The 21,046-nt window shown below is 44.3% G+C and overlaps 1 protein-coding gene across 2 annotated transcripts in view; it reads right to left on the bottom strand.

Annotated features, from left to right (window-relative positions):
* Positions 1-245: 245 nt before the first annotated feature.
* Positions 246-21,046, bottom strand: part of FSHR (follicle stimulating hormone receptor) — a 166,675-nt gene continuing 145,874 nt past the window's right edge. For both annotated transcript variants that reach the window (XM_007190042.2, XM_007190043.2), the window contains 4 exons: positions 17,686-17,754; positions 17,502-17,576; positions 5,735-5,920; positions 246-1,479 (listed from right to left, as the gene is read on the bottom strand). In XM_007190042.2, coding sequence (XP_007190104.2) covers positions 246-1,479; positions 5,735-5,920; positions 17,502-17,576; positions 17,686-17,754 — 1,564 coding nt within the window. The remainder of the gene's footprint in view (positions 1,480-5,734; positions 5,921-17,501; positions 17,577-17,685; positions 17,755-21,046) is intronic.

Raw genomic sequence — 21,046 nt, 5'->3', positions numbered from 1 at the left:
TAAAGGATAAGACAAATGTGATGTAGCATTACATTATTTTAATTATTAATGTTGTTATTAATACTTCAGCTTCCTAATGAATCACATGGAGTTAATAGTTTCTGACTAACTTACCTTATGGTTGTGCCAGGAAGATTAAATTCGATGAAGTGCGTGGAAGTGCTCTGTCAGCTACGCCATGGCATATTCTTCAAAGGCAAGACTTAATTGTCATTCAACACTCAGAAACATCTGCACAGTGTGTTTTAGTTCTGGGCTAAATGGCTTAGGGGGATAAGTGTGTAATTGGAACCATTGGTAACCCTGGGAGCTGGAGGGCAGTGGCCATTCCTTGGATGAAAGTTGTGGGCAGTGGATGAGGTTTCTGTCCTATAGGTCTGGGCTTGCATTTCATAGCAGCCAAACTTGCTCAGCAGAATGAAGAAATCCCTGCGGAAGTTCTTGGTGAAGACGGCATAGAGGAAGGGGTTGGCACAGGAGTTGATGGGGTAGAACAGGACCAGGAGGATCTTTGACTTGGACACAGTGATGAGGGGCACCTTGAGGGAGGCAGAGATGGCAAAGAAGGAGATGGGCGCCATGCAGAGGAAGTCGGTGAAGATGAGCATGGCCATGCGCTTGGCGATCTTGGTGTCACTAGAGGAGGACGTAATGTTGGGGTTTCTCACCGTGAGGTAGATGTGAGTGTAGCAGCCACAGATGACCACAAAGGCCAGGACATTGAGCACAAGGAGGGACATAACATACAGTTGTGACAAGGGGCTGTCAATATCCATAGGCAGGCAGATGCTCACCTTCATGTAGCTGCTGATGCCAAAGATGGGAAAGAGGGCGACTGCAAAAGCAAAGATCCAGCCCACCAGCATGACGCTGGTAGCATGGCGGAGCTGTACTTTGCGTTCTAGCTGCATGGCATGGGTGATGGTGTGCCACCTTTCCAGCGTGATGGCTGTCAGCGTGTAGACGGAGAGCTCACTGGCGAAGACAGTGAAAAAGCCGGCAGCATCACAGCCTGCTCCAGTTTGCCAGTCAATGGCGTAGTTGTGGTACTGGCTCTTGGTGTGGATATCAACTGATGCTATGAGCAGCAGGTAGATTCCAATGCAGAGGTCGGCAAAGGCCAAATTGCACATAAGGAACCGGGGGACTGTGAGTTTGTATTGGCTGGTGATCAGGACCATGAGCACTAGGGTGTTCCCAGTGATGGCCAGGATGCTGATGAACCATATCAAGACTCTGAGGATATCGTACCCCATGATGTCTTCACACGGATTGAATGCATCTGGCTCGGGGGAGCAAGTCACGTCCACCACTTCATTGCATAAGTCATAGTCAAATTCACTGTACATCATGTCAAATCCTTTGGCGTAGCTGGACTCATCGTCTTCTGCCAAAGAGACTCTCTGACCCCTAGCCTGAGTCGTATCATCAACTTCTTGCCTTAAGATAGATTTGTTGCAAATTGGATGAAGGTCAGAGCTAGAAAAATACAAAAAGGAATAGAGTCAGTATGTTGGATCCAGAATGGCAAATATATCACTGTCTTTACATGGGGTAGAGAGTGGGGTTTCTTCCTGAGAGTTTTTTTTTTTTTTCTTCTATCAGTTTGTCCGCCCTTGAGGCTAAACTCAAGGGTTAATGCTGCTTACTGTAAATGAACGGAACAACTCGTGCATATATTCCTAGAGTTGGATGGCCCACTGGGGAAACCATCTGGCCACAACCTCAATGTGGGGAGGAAGGTGCCTGGCACTAGCTAAGCTTTGCTGTTAAGCGCAAATAATTTACAGACCTGATATCAACTCCAGCCTCACCCTTCCCCATCTCCATTCAGCTCTCTCTTCATATGCTGACTAGGGTATACCCCCTTTCCTCTACTCTAAACTCCAGTCCTGGAAGCTCTGGACTGTTCTCTGACTCAAATAAGAGTTTCTTTTATCTACATCAATTAGGAGATCAGAGTCTGTAGTTGGTTCCCAGCCAGCCCTGTCCCTGGCTCTTTGGTACTCAGGCTACCAGGAGGTCTGCTAATTTGCCTGAAATGTTACTGAGGGGCCTATTCTTTATTATTTCACTCCCCAGGGGCCACAACAAGCCTCAGGCATGTATTCGTCTGCAGGGTAATCCTGGCTCTCTCACATTAAGTAGTTCACTAGTGAGTGCCCAGAAGGGCAAATGCAGGTGCAAGGAGGCCTAATTTATTCCAAGATTGTAGCTCATTCCCTGAGGAACTGGCTCTTCTCGGGCTCACATTTCTGTTTTAGCTTTCCCTTTAAACCCCAATGTACAAGAGGCCTCATCAACACGATAGAGGCACTTCCAGAAGGGATTTGAATGAAAGCCAGATGATAAATATTCTATCCAGACAAGCGGATAGTGCCTGTAGAGCCAGAGGATAATAATTCTGTTTTGAAGCAAAAGCTTAAGGAATGGGAATGTTTCACATTGGGTCTTCTTTTGGATGGAAATGCATGTGTACACACACACACACAGCCCATTCCCTTCCTCCCTCCCTGAGGGGCAAGCTCACAGCAATGGTAAGTTACTGCATTTCTCTTGGGCCTTAACATAATCTCTTGAGTGAGCGGGCAGGTGAGTGTTAAAGCTCTTCAAAGACCCTCCTCCCCAATAAGACAGAGAGAGTGACTGGGGTGTGGAGGAGGTAAAGATTCCATTAGGTACTAAAGGATGAGGGCTGGCCAAGTGTGCCAACAGACACGGACTGAACTTTTCCGCATCAACCTCTAGGAGAAGGGGCTGTTAGTGAGAACCTTCTCCTTTCTTTCCCCTCCAGAAAGTGAACTGAATTGCCAGAAAGTCATTTTCCCTTGGATCAAGGGACTCTTTTTTTTTTCCTCCTGGATGATGTGTCATTTGTTGTTTTAGAGACTGATAGAGCTTCTCACATCAGTCACAGTTTACACTAAGGAGGTTAAACAGTTAACATACGTGTAATTGAAAATGTGCAGAAAATCTTTTGGTTTAGTCAGAGATCTTACAAGAAAGGTGAGGCAAGTTCAGAGATGGGCAAAGAGGGGACAAGAGAATCACTTTGTTTCTTATTCTAACTCCCAACTCCTAAACCCTGTCATTGGTTTAGCGGCAGCCCAGTTCTAGGCACAGGAAGTAAGTAACCTAGTGCCAACAGACTGTGATTCGGTTCACTGAAACGGATCCGACTAACCATCTAGACGGACACAGCCTTCACTTCCCGGGGCTTATGTTGGCTTCGGTGAAGATGCTTATTTTTGATACTGCTACGAACATATTTTAAATATCGATGCTTCCCTTTCCTGAAACAGAAGTGACCCAATGACATGAGTGGGGGAAAGGTAAACAATGTATGTCTCTTAGAGAAGAATAGAAAGAAAAATGGAAGCAGGGGAAATAAAGTCATGCCTCTGCAGTACCTCGGCAAATCCTAAGTATTATAAAGAGTTGGGAATTCAGTTTGGGGTGAGGTTAAAAAGTAGTACTCTTGGATGCCAATAAATCAATGAACAGATACTTGGGAAATGCATGGCAGAGTGGCCGAGAGCCTGAGCTTTGGAGACAGACAGACAGACCAGAGAGTTTGGATCTGAGTTTGTTTGGTGTTTGTCAAGTTATTTACTGTCTCTGAGCCTCAGTTTCTGCCTTTGTGAGAAGGGAATAAAAAGTGTTTTTACCTTTGTGAAAATTAAATGAGATAAAGCTGCAAAGTATTACAGTGCCTGGCAGTGAGTACTTGACAGCTATCAGCAATAGGAAGAGAGAGGATGTGGTTACTTACTGAGTTCATGTCGAGGTCTAGGCCCTATGTGAGTATTTAATGAATATGCCACAGTGCATCAGTTTAAAATCTAGCCGGGAAGAAAAGCCCTAAATACAATACATAACAAAACTAGGGCAAAATATCAATGCAAGCTGAGTATGGACATAACTGGTTAAATGACAGATGAGGGGCATGGTTCATAAGGTCTTTCCATGAAAGTCCACGAGGTCCATTGGCCAAAATGTCACAGTTACAAGGGCCTAACCTTTACACTTCAGGCATTATTTCCAAACAGGGATTGGAGGAACAATTTCATCACACAACTTTAAACTCAAATTTCATTACCTAACCACACCTACAGTTGTCTTCTGAATAGCAGAACCATATTGTTTTGGGTTTGTGAATTTGTTAAACATAAAGACTAAACAGCATTGCTATTTTTGTCACCCCGTTTTGGCATGTCTTCCTAGAAGAGGCGTGGGCCTCTCCTTTGCTGCACCTGATGAGCCCTGTTGTAAGTTACAATAGGGACCTAGAGAGGGTGAGAGCCTGGTGGTCTGGAGGGATCAGGGAAGCCTTCAAGTCATCGTACAATGTAAGGCAGATGTGGAGATTTTTAGTTGGGAGGAGCCCTGAGGCCACATCTACACTACGAAGGGGAGTCTAAGCAACAGAGAATGAGGATATGTTTCTCTGGTGTGTGGACGCTGAGGCAGACAGCGCATGATGGACAGCTCCTTCAGTGGTCTTAACGTCCTCTGAGAGTTCTCCTGCGGGGTATTTAGTTCCAGGGTTTTGGCAGTGAAATGGGTATCTTTCTTGCCCTGGCTGGAGTATCTCTTCCTGGAATATAAAAGAGGCGGGCCTTGCTGCCTTAGCCCAAGCCCCTAAGAATTCTAGTCATTAGGAAGAAATCCCCTGGCCCTTGAGCTAATCTGTGAGGAGTGTCTGATTCTGGAGGGTTCCGCAATGATGCATGCTAATTCTGAAGAACAGCCCCTTTTCTGCAGATCCTTTAAATGGGTCTGAGTGTGGACTGCTAGTTAATTTAGGGTGTGTACTGTTTGGTTGTTTCACTTTGCTTTAGAGTAGGGGACACGTCTGCACGTTAAGGTTGAATAATAGAGACTGCGTTAAGCAGTGAAAGAGTATCCCAGAAGCTGTATTCGTGCTGGGCTACTGTACAAGAGTGGGAATGAGGCGTCATCTGATTGAGTGCCACTGTGTGGTGTGAATTTTATCAGTGAGTTTACGAGAGGTAGAAAGCTTTGAGAACTCCTGATACCCAATAAACTATATCTCCAGTGGATCCTTTAAATACCTGAACATGTAATCTCTAAAGTACTCCCTCTCCACTCTCTCCAGAACCTCAACTTTTTAACCAGTTACCCACTAGGACTTGGCTCTGTTTGGATTACCCTCTGTAATCTGGGGTTCCTGGAACCTGAGCAGCCTGGAAAGCCAAAGTGAACAGATGTCACAATCTTAGTCCTGCCTCTGAGGTGCTAAGCTCCGAAGATGGGTTAGCGAGGTTTCCAGTTGCTGGGATGTGTTGCGGGCGTGTGCATCAGTCTCTGCTATGGCATTTATGCTTCTCCCTTCCAAGGCTGACTTTGATGGTCCCTGGCACACTTATGGGGTGCAGAGTTTGGAACTCGAAGGATAAATCCATGTCGGGACAAAGGGAAAAGGGAACAAATATTTATTAAGCATCAGCTGCGAGTCAGGCTTGCTTGGTGTTTTTCATGTTAGCTCATTTAATATTTGGTAGGTAGCCTACCATGTGGGTAGCCCTCTCCTGTGAGCCCATTTTCAGAGAGAACACTAAAGCTTTGATCTAGACTATGCCTAAGGGATTTCATCGTGGACGCCTCTGCCAGGGGATCCTCTTCATGCCACACAGGTGTAGAAGTTGTGGACCAAGGTCTGCGTTGGAGAAATGCCCGAGTGGGGCTCAGGGGCGGACACGAGAAGACTCACATCTGCCGCCTCCAGTTGGCAAAGATGCAGCAGTGGCTGGGGTAGGTGAGGCTGGCCTCCACGATTGTGACAAAAGCTTCCAGACTGGGGAGCTTTTTTAGGTTGTAAGTTGACTTGGCCCGCAGCTTCTTAAGACTTCCTAAGCCATAGCTAGGCAGGGAATGGATCCTGGTTCTTGAAATATCTCTGTAAGGAGAAAAGGTAAACATAACCTGATTACTGTGGGCCTAACATTTTCTGCTCTGTTAGCCATCAACATAGCAGCCACAGTAGTGATATTTTTACATGGGTGAGGAGGGAGACGCCAATTCATCCAGCACGCCTTGGTCAGATCAATATTTGGCTAAAGGGACATTTGGCCCTTATATTTGTGGTAGGAGGACATAGATAACGTGCCACTCTGTTTCCTGGATGTACTTGCGTCCTGGCTGATCTGGGGCTTAAATGTATCTCTTTCCCCTTCCACAGTCTATCTATAGAATAGATACCCACGAATTTACATAGGACCAAGGAAGTGAGATCATTTCCTCCTCACCATAAAACTAGATGTAAAAATATATCCAGTGAGCTGGGGTGGCATCTGTGGCCATATTTCAGAAAAGGATGCAAAGAGAACACACCGTAAGGGGAAAAGGTATCGGTGGGCAACAGAGGTACCCTCAGCACAAAGTCAAAGTGGCAATAGAGAGTGGTGGTGGTGAGCGTGGCATCCACAGCCAGACTTGCCTGCTCGTGTACCCTGCCCCTCTGTCTATTAGACTGGTGACCTTGGTCAAGTTATCTCACTTCTCCATGTGTCAGTTTCCTCAGCTATAAAACAGGAATAATAATCATACTTACCTCAGAGGGTTGTTGTGAGAATTAAATGAGCTAAAGTACATAGAGAACTTCCTGACCAACAGACAGCACTTGATGACTGGCAGCTGTTATCAGGAAACATATCACACACACACACATACACACACACACATACACATACACACACACACACACACACACATACCCACACACGCAGTTGTTCTTGCTTTGTCGGAGAGTCTCTGCCTTGGTGAATCAGGAGGTCTATGTGGAAACCAGTGTAAATGGTCATTTTAACGAGGTCTCTGTCACTGGAGGGTTCCAGAGTCCCATCCTTTCTGGCAGCAACACCAGTAACATGGGCCATTTTCTGGCAGCACCGTTGGCAGCTGAAACCCTCAAAACAACCTGACCAGTGGGGTGGGAGTGAAGAGATTTAAATGGCATCGGCTTAGACCTGTTGGGGCCAGAAGGTTGGCCGTAAATGAGTGCTTCTGATGGGAGTGGTAGCAAGTGATGACCAGGATGGATTCATTTCAAGCATCCTTGGATATACTTGGTGAAGGAGAATCTTCTAATGTCTGCATTTCCTGTCAGTCAAAGCATTGGGCACTAGGAACAATGAAACTTGGGGGTGTGAATATATGTCTGCTACCCCATATGTTCTCCCAGTCTGGTGAAAATTACTTTCTCAAAGCCTTGTTTTCATTGTGTCATTCATTCTCTTGCTCAAAAGTTTATAATGCTTCCTGTTGTTCAGTGAAACCTACTCGTAGCTGCTGCCCTTTCCCAATCAAACTTCTTATACTAGTTGTCCATACTTGAGGTCACCATTTCCTCATTTCCCAATCCAACTCAGTTTCTTCCCAGTCCCTAGAGAAACAGTACACCCTAAGGTAACTATGATGACCAGCACATCATATCCAGCGCTTTGTACTTCATTAGAAGTTCTAACCTTAGTTCTTCATTGGAAGTTCCTCTTAGTTCTAACCTTCTTGATTTCTCAATTACATTTCACCCGTAAAACACTCCTCCTTCCTGAGACAGTCTTTTTCTTGGCATCACATTCTTCTCAATTTCTTCTGACATCTACTTTGACTTATTTCTGATTTTTTTCTTTCTCCTTTATCTATTGGAGTCCCTCTAAACTCAGGCCCCTTTCTGACTGTACATAATCTTCCCAGGTGATCTTACCCACTTCCTTGGTTTCAGATACCAGGTATATGCTGATGGCTTCCCAATGTACATCCCAGCTCAGATACTACTTCTGAACTCCAAGCCCATAATCCAATGGATAATCCTTTGTCCATCAGATCCCACCCTTTTGATAACTTGCAAATATCAAAACTGAATTTACCATCTTCCTTGTAAATAGGTTCGTCCTTTTGCTTTTCTCATCTTAGCAAATGACTCCTCCATCTCCCCGTGTTGTTCAGGATAGAAGCCTGGGGGTCCTCCTTGACCCCTTCCCCTCCCTCCCTCGGACTCAGTTTTCTTCTTCTCACAAGCCTAACTTTTACATTTGTTTCAAATCGGTCCACTTTTTTTGCCACAGCTTTAGTCTAAGTCACCATAATCTCTGCCTAGAGAGAAAGGCAACAGTCTCATAACTGTTCTTCTCATGACCATTGTATTAAGGTTCTTCAGAGAAACAGAACCAATAGGATATCCAGAGGTATATAAGAGGAGATTTATTATGGAATTTGGCTCATGTGATTTTGGAGGCCGAGAAGTCTCATGATATGCCATCTACAAGCTGGAGAACCGGGGAAGTTTGTGGTATAATTCAGTCAGAGACAAAGGCCTGAGAACCAGGACAGCCACTGGTTTAAGTCTCAGAGTGTGAAGGCCCAAGAACCAGGACCCCTGATGCACAAGGCGGGGAGAAGATGGATGTTCCAGCTCAGGAAGAAAAGAAGCACATTTGCCCTTCCTCTGCCTTTTTGTTCTTTTAGGGCCCTCAACTGGTTAGATGATGCCCACCCACACGGGAAGGATGAATCTTCTTTACTCAGTCTATTGATTCCAATGCTGATCTCTTCTGAAAACACTCTCATAGGCACACTCAGAAATACTATTTTACCAGCTATCTGGGCATCCCATGGCCCAGTCAACTTGACACATGAAATTAATCATTGTGGCCATCTAGCTCCCTCTCTAACGCAATCTTTACACTGCAGATTGGGTGATATTTTAAAAATGCCAATTAACTGTGACTTCCTGCTTATAACTAGTCAATTGTTCCCCATTACACTTCCAATGAAGTACAAAGCACTGGACATGATGTGCTGGTCTTGCCTCACTTCTCTCACATCCGTCCTGTGCCCTTTTCTGTGTTCTGCTCTGTATTGCAGGAGAGGTGGCCTCCAAGGGTTCCATTTCCCAGGTACCGCCTTGTCAGCTTTCAGTTGGGTTCAGCAAATGGCACTGGTGGGACGGGAGGGGGGGCGGAAGGGTGAACTTAGGCATTTCTCATCCCTTCTTTACCTCAGGCAGCAGCTCCTCTGTGATTCCATCTGTCATCAAACAGATCTGCTGAGGATCCAGGAGCTACCAGTCGTCCCAGTTCCCACATCCTCACTGGGCGCTCAAGTCCTAGGACTAGTAGCAATAATCTCAGGGCTGCTAAAGCCCTGCTTGATATTTAGACAAATTTACATTATCAGAGTTAAGGATTACCATTTATGTAAAACCTATGTATATTTTACTTCATTCCCCTCCTTGTTAGATGCCAAATAGATCAAATTTGTCAATGCTATTGTTCAAATACTTCGGTGTGCTTGCTGATTTTTTCGCTTGCTTGTTCTATCACTCCTGAGAAAAGTACACTAAAATCTCTGACTATGATTTTGGATTGGTATACTACTACTTTAAGTTTTGTCAATTTTTGCTTTACATATTTTTGAGGATAATTTTTAAGGTACATATAAATATAGAATTTTTACATCTTCCTGGTGACTTTCTTTATATCTAGTTATATTTGTCTCCTGACTCTTTGGATGTTTCTTTGCTGGTTCCTTCCTGAACTCCAACTTTTAGACCCATGGGCTCAGAGCCTAGCCTTCTTTTCTCCATTTTTACTTACCCTGTAGGTGAACTCCTCTAGTCTTATGACTTAAACACCATTTATATGCTGATGTTCTCCCCCGCTCCCAATTTTTATCTTGAGGCTGCTTTTCTCTCCTAAATTCCAGACTCATATTTCAGCTACCTTCTTATAATCTCTACTTGGATGTCGAATAAGAAGGTGAAGCTTTAGATATTAAAAATTGAGCTCCTGATATCTCCCCCAAACCTGCTCTACTTACAGCCTTTCCAGTTGTTCATGCAAAAACTTGGAAGTCATCCTTGACTCCGCTTTCTCTCACACCCCACATGCAAACCCTCAGCAAAATAACTTGGCTTTACCTTCCACATAGATCTGGAATTTAACTACTTCTTGCAACATTCATTGCTATCACCATGAGGTAAAAGTTCTTGGTGTTCCAAGGTCTCTTTTCTAGTTCTTGCTTACGTATTCTAATTCTTCATAGCTGGGGTCCCTGGAGATAAGTGTCTGATCCATGAACCTTTGTCCTTGTGATGAGTCTTCGCTTTCTACTGCTGAAAGATCCAGCTGTCCTGGCCTGTTCTCCACTTAGCCTTTCCATTGATCCAGAGCCTCTCAACTTATTCTCTGCCCTAAAAAAATCTTTCTAGTTTCTCTCTTCGGGCAGTTGCTCCTCTGACCAGTTCTGCTGTTGATACTCTGGTCCCGGTGACCAAGTTCTTGTTTTGCCTGGTCTATGGGGTCTTCTTTTTTCCCTCAAATATGGAAGGGAGCAAAGATTGCCTGTTTTGTCTAAAACAGTTCAAGGCTTCTTCCAAGGAATGAGGTGAAGGTATAAATAAAGTGCTTCAGGAATAATTTAAACCAGGGCAATCATTTATTACCTGCCATCAACATTTTTCATATTTCTAAAATCAAATGATACAAAACAGAAGACTATTTTTTCTTAGTTATGCCTTCCCCCCTTGATTTTAAAATATACAAAAATCACAGTAATTGAATATTTCCAAAAATAAACAGATTTTTGTATTCTGTGCAATGCCATGGTATTCTCTCATTGACTCTGTAGTCGATTAAAGATGACTGTAAATTCTTTATACTCTTCCATAGAGGGTTTGTTTGCCCTTCCCTTGAATCCAGGCTGAACTGTGAGGTCTTTGGCCTATAGTAGAGTATGATGAAAGTGTTGCTGTACAAGTTCTGGACCTTGCCTTTCAGAGCACAGATAGCTTCTAAATTGGTCTTATAGAGCCCTAAGCTGTAGTGAAAGAACTCTGATGCCCTGAGAGTGCCATGATGGAAAAAGTCTAAGCCATGCACAGAGGGTTCTGGAAGACGAGATGCCATGTGTGTGTGTGTGTGTATGTGTGTGTCTGTGTGTCTGTAGAGAGGTACCAAGGAGCACAGATGCACCAGATATATGAGTGAAGGGGACAGCTTGGAGTAGACCCCCCAGACCCAGCCACCTGAGCTGACATCACATGGATCAGAGACAAGCCACCCAAACTTCTAAAACATAAAACTGTGGGGAAAATGGAATGACTGTTTTAAGCCACTGAGTTTAAGGATAGCTTTTATGCAGAAATAGAGTACCCAAACAGACTCGCATTGAAGTCTCTGAGATTCTATCATCCCCATCATTTTTAACAGCTGTAGATGTATTTTTCCTTGAATGCTATTAAGAATGCAATAGCACTATAGTCTGTATACTTTCTGCCTCTCTCACTTACCATCTTTTGCTTTATACACTAGCTCTTTGTATTTGCATTTTCTCTCTCCTGGAGGGCAGAGGGCTCCTTGCATTCTGAGCAGTGCCTTTCACATAGTAAGCGCCCAGAAAATTGTTGCTTTGTTCAAAGATAGGCTGGAGAGTGGCACTGATGGAGGATTGGGAAAGGAACTAGATAGATCACCCCAGCCAGCTGTGATGTCTTCTGACCTCTAGCACTTACAGAGACTCTAGTACCCTGTATTATCTCTTTTGTTGTTTCATACTATTCAGCTTTTCATGTATATTTGTTTTGTCTCCTCAGCCAGGTTTCAGATGCTCTGAGAGCAGGGATTACTAAGATACTTTTGTGTTCTACACGGTATTAATATTTGGCACAGAGCTGGGTTCATGAAATCTCAGTGGATACTTGTCTGATTAGCAGAGATGCCTCAGCATCATAAAAAAAATGAGAAGTTGAAGCAAGTCTTACAGAAGAGCAATTCTAAAGGGAGAAAGATGCAAGGCAGACTGAGAGGAAATCTGGATTTAAAGGGGGCTCAGCAAAACGGTGCTTCTCCAGCAGGCAATTATATGTGACTGAGAGTATCAAAGGAATCAAGGAAGAGAGCATCCTTGTGCAAAGTTTACAAGGAGATAGACACAGATTGAAGAATAAATAGACTAATGCGTGTGTGGATTGACCTGCATGCAATCCAGTGACTAGGTATTGGATGGGGAAGCCTGCTCGGGAGGCGATGGTGCCTTTTTGTCTGCTGAGTGTTCTGGAATTAGCTTGTATTTCGGGTTCCTCCTCATCACAGCTGCAAAATATGTGAGCTGCTGTCATTTTCACTAGGTGGCTTTGCTTCTGGGGGACTCTGGCATCTTGTCAGTGTCCTGGGATCCCGAGCTTCCGCTGGTGGATATTGAAAGGAGGGAGTGGTTGGTAGGAGAGAGATGCAGAGTCACTTAGAGTTTGGTAAAGCAAAAGTCTTTAGCAGAAGTGGTTCCTGGGTGATAGGGAAATGAAAGTGTTTGTAGAAGTGGTTACTTCAAGCTTACTGCATACTTGCTGGGGTGAGCAAACATGGAAACTATCATAAGACTTCCATATTTTGGACTGGCAGAAAAATGTTTCTCTGGTATCTCCACGGATTAAGAAAAGTCCATAGACATTTATATCAGCAGGGGAAGGGGTAATCATGGGCTGGTGTTTTTAATCCTTGTCTTTCAGGCTGGTCTCATGCCGACAGCCTTTCTTTTTAAGGTGCCACTTTGGTTAACATTTCAGCACATGCTACATTCTGGTTGGTTTTGAGAATTTAAATCCTGAAACGTAGTACCAACAGGAGACTCATAAGACAATGGCTGAAGAGATTTAGTAATCCTGAACTGTTTCAACCTTGTTAGGATTCTTGATTTTGAGATACAAAGTAGAAGGGAAACAGCAGTCAGTAATAAGACACTGAGTCAGGAGAGTTCAACTGTGCTCTGTGCCCCATTTAATAAAGTGTGTTATAGCCAGTGCCACAAATTTGATTTGAACAATTTCTATTTTTCCCAGCAAAGATATTGTTACAAAGATATTGTAACATCTTTGTTACAAAGATATTGTTACAAAGGTCAATCATTTCCATAAGTGAGAGCACATTTCTGGTGTATACTACACTGACAGATGGCTAGAAGACCTCTCTTTCATGATCCCAGGCGGAATAAAAAGGCAATTTGCTATCTATAGGACTGTGGGTACACTGGTAATGGAAGAGAATCATTCTTATACAAATACCTCAGTGTTTGAATCTGAACTATCAAATGAATCTGAGCTATAGCCAAATCAATTTGATAAACCATCAGAATATGATTGTACCAGCTCCAGCCTGCAAAGGCAATGCATTAAATTTTCCCCACAGGAAATGTTTTCCCAAGGAAACAGCAATTGCTTGATTGCTTAAAAAAAAAAAAGAAAAGAAAGAAAGAAGGGAAGGAAGGAAGAAAGGAAGGAAGGAAGGAAGGAAGGAAGGAAAAGAAAACTTGAGCGAGTTCGGAATATCAGGTGAAAACTCAGATGGCTACTGATGTTCAAGGTCAAGACTCATGAGGGGGAAGTCAGGATGCTAGACTGCTCCTCGGAAACTCAATGGAGCTTGTCTGTGTGCCCCTAGCTTTCTCTGCATCTATTTCTCTTTGCAGTGGAACATCTTATCCTTGCACCCTCAGGTGTTCAGAGGCTCCCTGTTTTGCACTCAACTAAAACTTTTGCCTTCAGGAAAGGAGTTATGTTTGGTTTGGGTGCCCTCCCCTTAACTCTTTTAGAATCCCTTGCATATATCTACTGAAGACAAAACACTGAGCCTGTTGGGGAGGGAGATTCCCCACAGTTAGCTCTTGGAGGAGATATTCTGGAGACCCGGCCAGGCTTCCCCGTTCCCAGCACTGGTTCTAGGGCAGTGATTCTCAGTGTGCTTTCTGTACCAGCAACGTCAGCTTCACCTGCAAAGTTGTTAGAGGTGCAGGTTCTCAGGCCCACCCCTGACCTGCTGAATCAAAAATTCTGGGGGTGGAGATCAGCCATCTCGGGTTTTACAAGCATGCCGGGTGATTCTGATGCAAGGTCAAATTTAGAACCATGGCTTGAGGGCAGCTGAGGACCACTCACCGCTGAGGTGGCCCATAGCCGAGTTCTGCTCTGGGATTTGCCCTCGCCTGACTCACCCAAGACTTGGCTCCTCCTCAGGGCCAGTCTGCACCCAATGACTGTTGATGAAAAGGCCCGGCCCCTTGCCTTAATTCAGTCAGTTTTGAAGGGCCGTCTTAACGCCAGAGCTCCCCATAGGATTAGCGGAAGCTTCTGTTACAAATGCATTGTAGTTCAACTTCCCTGTTAGCCTGATTCTGCGTCCATCAAGCACCCCGCCCCAGACTCCAAGAGCACTCTCCAGTAAACCTTTTGCATGCAAATATCCACATCACAGTCTGATTTTCTGGGAGGGGAATCTGACCCAAGCCACGGTCACAACCCTAACCTGAGCCGCATCTACTGTGGGCTGAGTGGTCTACACACACTCCTTCTCCAACCCATGAACCCACAGCACCAGCGTGGGCGGGCTGGTCCTCTGCACACACTAAACAGGCAGCTCTCAGGCCAGGGTTTAGCGGGGGCTGGCGTATCAGGTTGCAGAAGTAGGCGATGGGATAGGCCCTAGAGTCCCAGGTTAGCAGCCAGAGAGGCTGGTAAGACATCTGCGGACTAACCTGAAAGCCCCAAAAAAGGAGGCTTGTTGTTAAGCTGATCAACCCTCTTGCCCCTAAGGGGAGGAGAAGGAGACCAGCAGTTACAGGCTGGGCTTTCGGCCAGGATATTGCACGTATATCCTCATGCATTGAAATGAAAAGATGTAGGAATGTATTATCACTCTCTACCTTTTTAAGTCATGGCAAGTACTTCATAATTCCTTTGAATTTCCTATAAATTTTATTCACTGTTTCTGTGGTAAAAGGGTGGAAAATGGGCCTGTGACTCGAGGACCCTGCAGAACTGCTGGCGATGACGGCATCCCTTCTTGCCGGCATTCGTGGCAGGGCTGGCTGTGGGTTCATGTTTGTGTTTTCCACTGAACACTGATCAGACACACTGCACAGTGCCTCAGCCTGGGACCTGCTTGTCAACTGCAGGGGACGTTCTTCTGTGCTGTGTGTGTGTGTGTGTCACTTACCGGTGTTCTTGGGCTCAGGGGTCCGGCATTTATAGTTATCTTCCCCCCTATTTTAGTTCACAGTTAATTTTAGGGGCCCTTTTAGATGTTTGATTGGACATGTTTATGTACTTTTGGTGACGTGGTATGTTGGGACTACGTGGCATGTAAGGCAAGAGACCTAGTTTCTGGTTTAAGCTCTGCCACTTAACGGCGGCGGTGTGATCGTTAGCAGGTCACTTCGCATTTCTGTCTCTGGCTTCCTCAGCTGGGCAATGAGCTAGTTGGGGATCCTGTCCAACTTGAGTGTTCTCAGTAGCAGACCGTGGTTAAGGTGCTGTGATTTTATAGTGTACCTGGTACAGGTCACATATGAAAACCTACCCCATCACAGGTATGTTCTTACGTAACAGATAGAGGTGCCTATTTAGGCACATTCAAAACCCTCAGGACTGTCAGCTAAGTGAAATGGACACACTGCTATTCTGCTGGTCAAAGGCATCAAAAGCACTTTCTCTAAGTCTGTCTCCCAGGTACTCTAAGAATAAGAAACATTGACTAAGCATGACAAGTTCTGAAGACTCTGTATATTGGAACGCAGGGACTCTATGCCTGGCGCTTCCCGTTTGTTACACCCGTGTCCTACTTGGTGCCTCATAGAGCACATCATGACCTGATATAGTAAGTTGTATATTTAGTTCTATTGTCTGACTCCCCCCTTAGAAGAATGTAAGCTTTCTGTGAGGAAAAACTTTTGTTCCTTGCACTATATACAGTGCATAGCACACGGCTGGTGCTTAAAATCGACCTGTGAGTGAATCAATGAGTGAATATATAAATATATATATACACACACATATATAATATTATTAAGCTTCAAACAGTATTAGGAAATAGGTATTATTGTTTCTGCCATTTTTTAGGTGAGGAAACCGAGGTTTAGAGAGGTGAAAGAACTGGTTTTAAACCTAGGTAGTCTGCTCTGGCATCTGTGCTTTAATCACGTGGACACTCCCTTCGTTTGTATATGTTGCCTATCTGAAACCAGGCATTCTGGAATAATCTTTGAACTTCTTCAAAGAGACAGAGTCCCATATAAGGTCACAACATATCCTTTATCATCAGTAATAACCATTTATGGAGTTTCTGGTCTACCATACAGGATCTCATTCCAGAGATGCATGGGTTCCAGCCTGAAGGAGAATACAGTCGCCCCTTGGTGTCCGTTGGGGATTGGTTCCAGGACCCACCACAGATACCAAAATCCACGGATGCCCAAGTTTCATAGCCCTGTCCTCCTTATCCATGATTCCACATCGAGGATTCAACCAACCACAGATAGTATATATTTATTGAAAAATATCCACATGTAAGTGGACTCACGCAGTTCAAACCTGTGTTGTTCAGGGGTCAACTAGATAAGCTCTTTGGTGAAAATGAAGTGATGTTGATAGATGGTACGTAGATAGGTAGATAATATATATACCGACTGCCAAGTAAGAGGTGCTGGCTAGTGGCTCCCAAATGCCCCAGCTGGCCTTAGGCAGGCTGTATGAGGATCATCTAGCAAACCTTTACATCTAGTCACATGTTTATTTCTTTGCTCACTATTTCTTCTTGCATCTGACTCCTTCCTTCCAGATTCCTTTCTTATTCCTACAGTACATTTGTCAATAGATGTAGTGGGTCTTGCTTGGAGCCTAGGAAAACACATTTTTAAAAATCTCTTGCAGATTTGGGCCCCTGCAGCCATGAAGACTATGGGAATCACAGGAGGAGGCATTCACTGTTGGCTGAGATTGTCAGGGAAGAGGTGGGTGACCCTTGTGGAAGGGCAGGGGCTGATGAGAAGAGAATATGGGAAAGTCACTCTTGGGGGGAGAAATGGAGATGAGGAAGCAATAATAGGAGGAGAGGTGCTGATGCAAGGCTGTGAGGCACTGGATGCATCCCAAGAGATCTGGAATCGAGACAGAGAGGATCCAAAAATAAATGTGTGTGTATATCTCACTGGTTTGAGGGAAACTCCTGGACATTGAGAGTGAGGAAGGAGAACTGTGCTTTCCCTTTCAGGGAAGAGATGTACAGCAGAGTGGTTAAGAGTGTACTATGAGTTAGACCAGTTTGGTATGGAATCTGTGCTCTAAAATTTCTGTGACGTTGGATGAATTGACCCCTCCAGGGAAGCCCGTTTTTTCTTCTCTAAAATGGAACTAATAGCTCCTACCACAGAGGTTATTATAAGGATTAAATTAGAAAATTCATCTTAAGTTTTAAAAACACTGGCTGGGACTTGGTAAGTGCTCATTAAACGTTAGTTGTTGTTATTGTTGCGACTTTACTGAAATTTAGAATGTGGATCAGCCCTAAATTGTCCTATAAATCTTTGCAGATGACACAAATCACATTTGATCTTAATTGCCAGCCCTGCGTTATAAGCTTCCCTGAATTGGAGAAAGTTGACTTCTAACGTAAGATGCTGACCTCTTGCACACGGAAGTGGGGGAAGCTACTCACAGAATGACTGGTCCAGAGGCTCCCTGGAAAACATCATTAGGCAATTCTTCCAAATTATTGTTATCACTTAGATTCCTGGGGATGGAGTTGAGGAAAGAAGAAGGGAAACACAAAGCCGTGTAAACATTACTGTTGTAAGAGCCATTCCTCTAAATGGCCTGGAAGAGTAGTCAGGGCTACTTACAGCTCATCTAGTTGGGTTCCATTGAATGCACAGTTGTGTATTTGTTGAATCCCATTCTTACTCAGCCATCTGAAATAAAAGACCCATTAAAAAACCAATACTGTCGGATGCAAACAATACATGGGTTTCATAATTGGAAGCACTGGGGCAGGGTCAGACAGCGCAGGTCAGTGGCATAAATAAAATACCACGCTTAAAGCTTGGGGATGGGGTGGAAGGGAGATTGATTTATCACTGTATAACCTTTTGTAACATTGGAAGTTTGCATTATGTGCGTGTATTACTTATTCAGAGAAATAAATGAAATTTAATTTTGAGAAGGCACACTTAGGCATAGCAGCCTGGATCCCATAAGGTCTTTGCACACATCAGTTGTGTGCAGAGGCAATGCCATGGGGAGAGCAGACCAAGATCTGTCCCGTCCTGAAGGACAGAAATCATACAGTTATCGAACAAGTGTTTATAAGACGGAGAAAGAACATATTGTATCACCTTCCTCTAGGGCCTTAAGCCTCTCACTCATGCTTATTCACAGCAGCAGGCCTGGCTGTCATCAGAAAGTGATCTAATTAAGCTGTCAGACATCTCCCGTGACCTACAGGGACTTGGTTATTGGAGGTTTGTGGAGGTGACTCTGGGTTAAGCCAGAAAGGAAGAGAAATCAGTGATAGAGACTGTGGGCCGTGGCGGGGTGAGGTGGTGTGAGTGGGTGCAGGGGGAGGCTCTGGGGGAGGGGTGCTGGATGTGGAACAGTCATCCTGATTGTGCCAAGAAGATCAGTGAGCAGGTTTGCCTGGACAGGGGAGCCCAAGGACACCTTGGGCTGACAGCTCTGCATTGCTGTGCCCCTAGATGGATCTGAAAACAAAAGCAGAAATCCAAGGTCGGGAGAGCTCAGCCTGAAGAGCCTCTGATCCGTTGCTCTTGATTTGCTGTCAGGTCCTTTCCCTTGTCAGGCTCAGTAGGTGTACAAATAACACTGTTCCAAAAGCTGACCCAGAGAAGTTTCTGTGTGTTCAGGACATCGATGGTTTCCGGTGCTGCAGTGGGTAGCTCAACACGCTTAAAATCACAGGAGGACAACTGCATGTGTTTTTCTTCCTCCTGAAAGCCAGTTAGCTGAAAATCCACACAGAGGCAATGCAAGTCTTTCAAAACATTAGCAACCAATTGGTGGCTTCCGATGGCCAAGAAGTGTCTGTGCATCCCAAGTCCTGCCTGCCCCACGCCTACCCAAGTGTCCCCAGCACATCCAGCCTCCTGACTGATTTGTCAGCCTATTCCCGGGGGCGGGGTGGTGACAGTCGCTGGAGCAGCTGCCCCTAACCTGTGGGAGGTGGATCCTGGGGGTTTTGGATCAAACAAAGGGGTCAGCAAACTTTTTCTATAGGAGGCCCAATAATAAATTTTAGGTTCTGTGGGGTTAAGAGGCAAAATGAGAATATTATTGTTACATAGGTACTTTATATAGGTACTTATAAAACAATTGCCACGAATTTTTATTGACTACACTTAAAGTATAATAGTAATAATTGAGCACAATTTTTTTTTGTAGTATAGGTCTACTATTGAAAAGAATGAATTTTTTTCTTTTGTTGGGGGTAACATTTTGCTTCATTTAGGTTTAGTGTTTGTGTTCCCTACCATCAAAATCTTCACTTGTAAAAGCTAGTCCTAGATCAGGGACCAGATTTGCTCCATTGGGTGTAGTTGGCTGACCTTTAATCCAACAAAAGCAGTGTGCAAATCCATATGATCTCTACCTATCTTTTTTTCTATGGACTAGATAATTAACATTTTCTGCATGTATATGTCATGCAAATAGATGTTGCTATGATTAAATAAAATGCAGACTAATTTAAAAGAATTATTGTATTTAAAGTAGCCCTTTGTCTTTATGGATTTTCTTAATTAATAGATGCCATCACGTGGGGAGCGGGTGGCATTTTTTGACGTCAACAACAGATCAGCACACAAAAAACATATTATGTACAGAATTCTTGCCCTGGGTTTACATTAGGCTGTAAGACTCTCAAACTACTACCAGAGAAGCTGATATTTATCACCTATATGCCTAGTTTCTTAAGAGAGGCAGTGCTGGTTTTAAAACCCACCTCATGATGATGGTGACGACAAACAGGGCAGAGCGTCAGCTAAGGAATAACTGAATCATGCTTTCCTCAGTCTTTTTGTTTTGTCCCTTCCCTAGTGTGTTCACTCAGTGCAGTCTCAGGAGGCTCCAGAAGCAGAGTCTGCCCTCATCCTAAAGAATGAAGGTGCTGGGGGACCTGGCCCATGAAATCTCCTTGAGGGGCAGGCAAGTGAGATGGAAGCCAGTTGAGGAAGGGAGGAAACGCACAGGAAGTGAGCAGTTCCTGTGGCCGGGCTGTACCGGGAGATGGTACACATGTAACCTCATTTTCTCTCTTCTGAATTAGTCCATTCTGCTGGTCGGCCATAGCTAGGTACTTCCCTGTCCAGAGTTTCTGGTTGCAGGGCAGAGTAGGGGTGACTGCTAGCCGAGTGTCTGATAATCCTTCATTGTTGGGCTGTTTTTAAAATAACATGTATTTATATATATAGAACAGGGCTTCACGATTTTGAAAGATGCCAATGTATAGAAAGCTTTTCCAGTCATCAGAGCCGTTTTGCCAGGCTTTTTTTATTTTTCCTGAGTACCCTTGGATGTCCGTAGGAGGAGAAAGTGCCCCTGCATCCAGACATAGCGCCAGGACTAGGAACAACTGGAGACTTAAATTGTGATGAGTGTGGATCTTCTGATTCTGTTATCTATGGATTAAGGGCCATCTGAGGTTAAAAAAAAAAAAAAAGAAAAGAAAAGAAAAAGATGCTTTTCTCACAGATGTGAATTTATCCTTTAGAGACATGTCTGAGAAGTGCTGACTCTTAAGAAAGCTGTCCTCGCTAGGAGAGTATGCTCTCAATTCTGGGAAACCACACGGTATCCGTGGACAGGAGTCAGTGAAGAGTGGCTATCATCTCTATGCTTCGTTTGTAGTTTTGGGCTTGCGGGACTCTCTCCAAAGTTCTTATTTCCTCAAATTATTTTCCTCCACTTGGGAAATGTTAGGACTAGGCAGATCAGGACAGATTGCCTTCTGTCTTATGTTCTGGACAAAAAGGATGTGTGTCCGTATGCAAAACTGTGAGAACGTTATTAGTACAAACGGACTTTTTTAAAAAATTGAGATAATTGACATCTAACATTATATTAATTTCAGGTTACCACTTATATATTTTCTATAAAAATACTCTGGGAGTTCCCTGGTGGTCTAGTGTCAGGACTCTGTGCTTTCACTGCCGAGGCCTGGGTTCAATCCCAGGTCAGGGACTAAGATCT

This window comes from Balaenoptera acutorostrata, chromosome 12, assembly GCF_949987535.1.
Source record: "Balaenoptera acutorostrata chromosome 12, mBalAcu1.1, whole genome shotgun sequence".
In the NCBI taxonomy this organism is placed as follows: domain Eukaryota; kingdom Metazoa; phylum Chordata; class Mammalia; order Artiodactyla; family Balaenopteridae; genus Balaenoptera; species Balaenoptera acutorostrata.
This window is presented reverse-complemented; position numbering and strand designations above follow the sequence as displayed.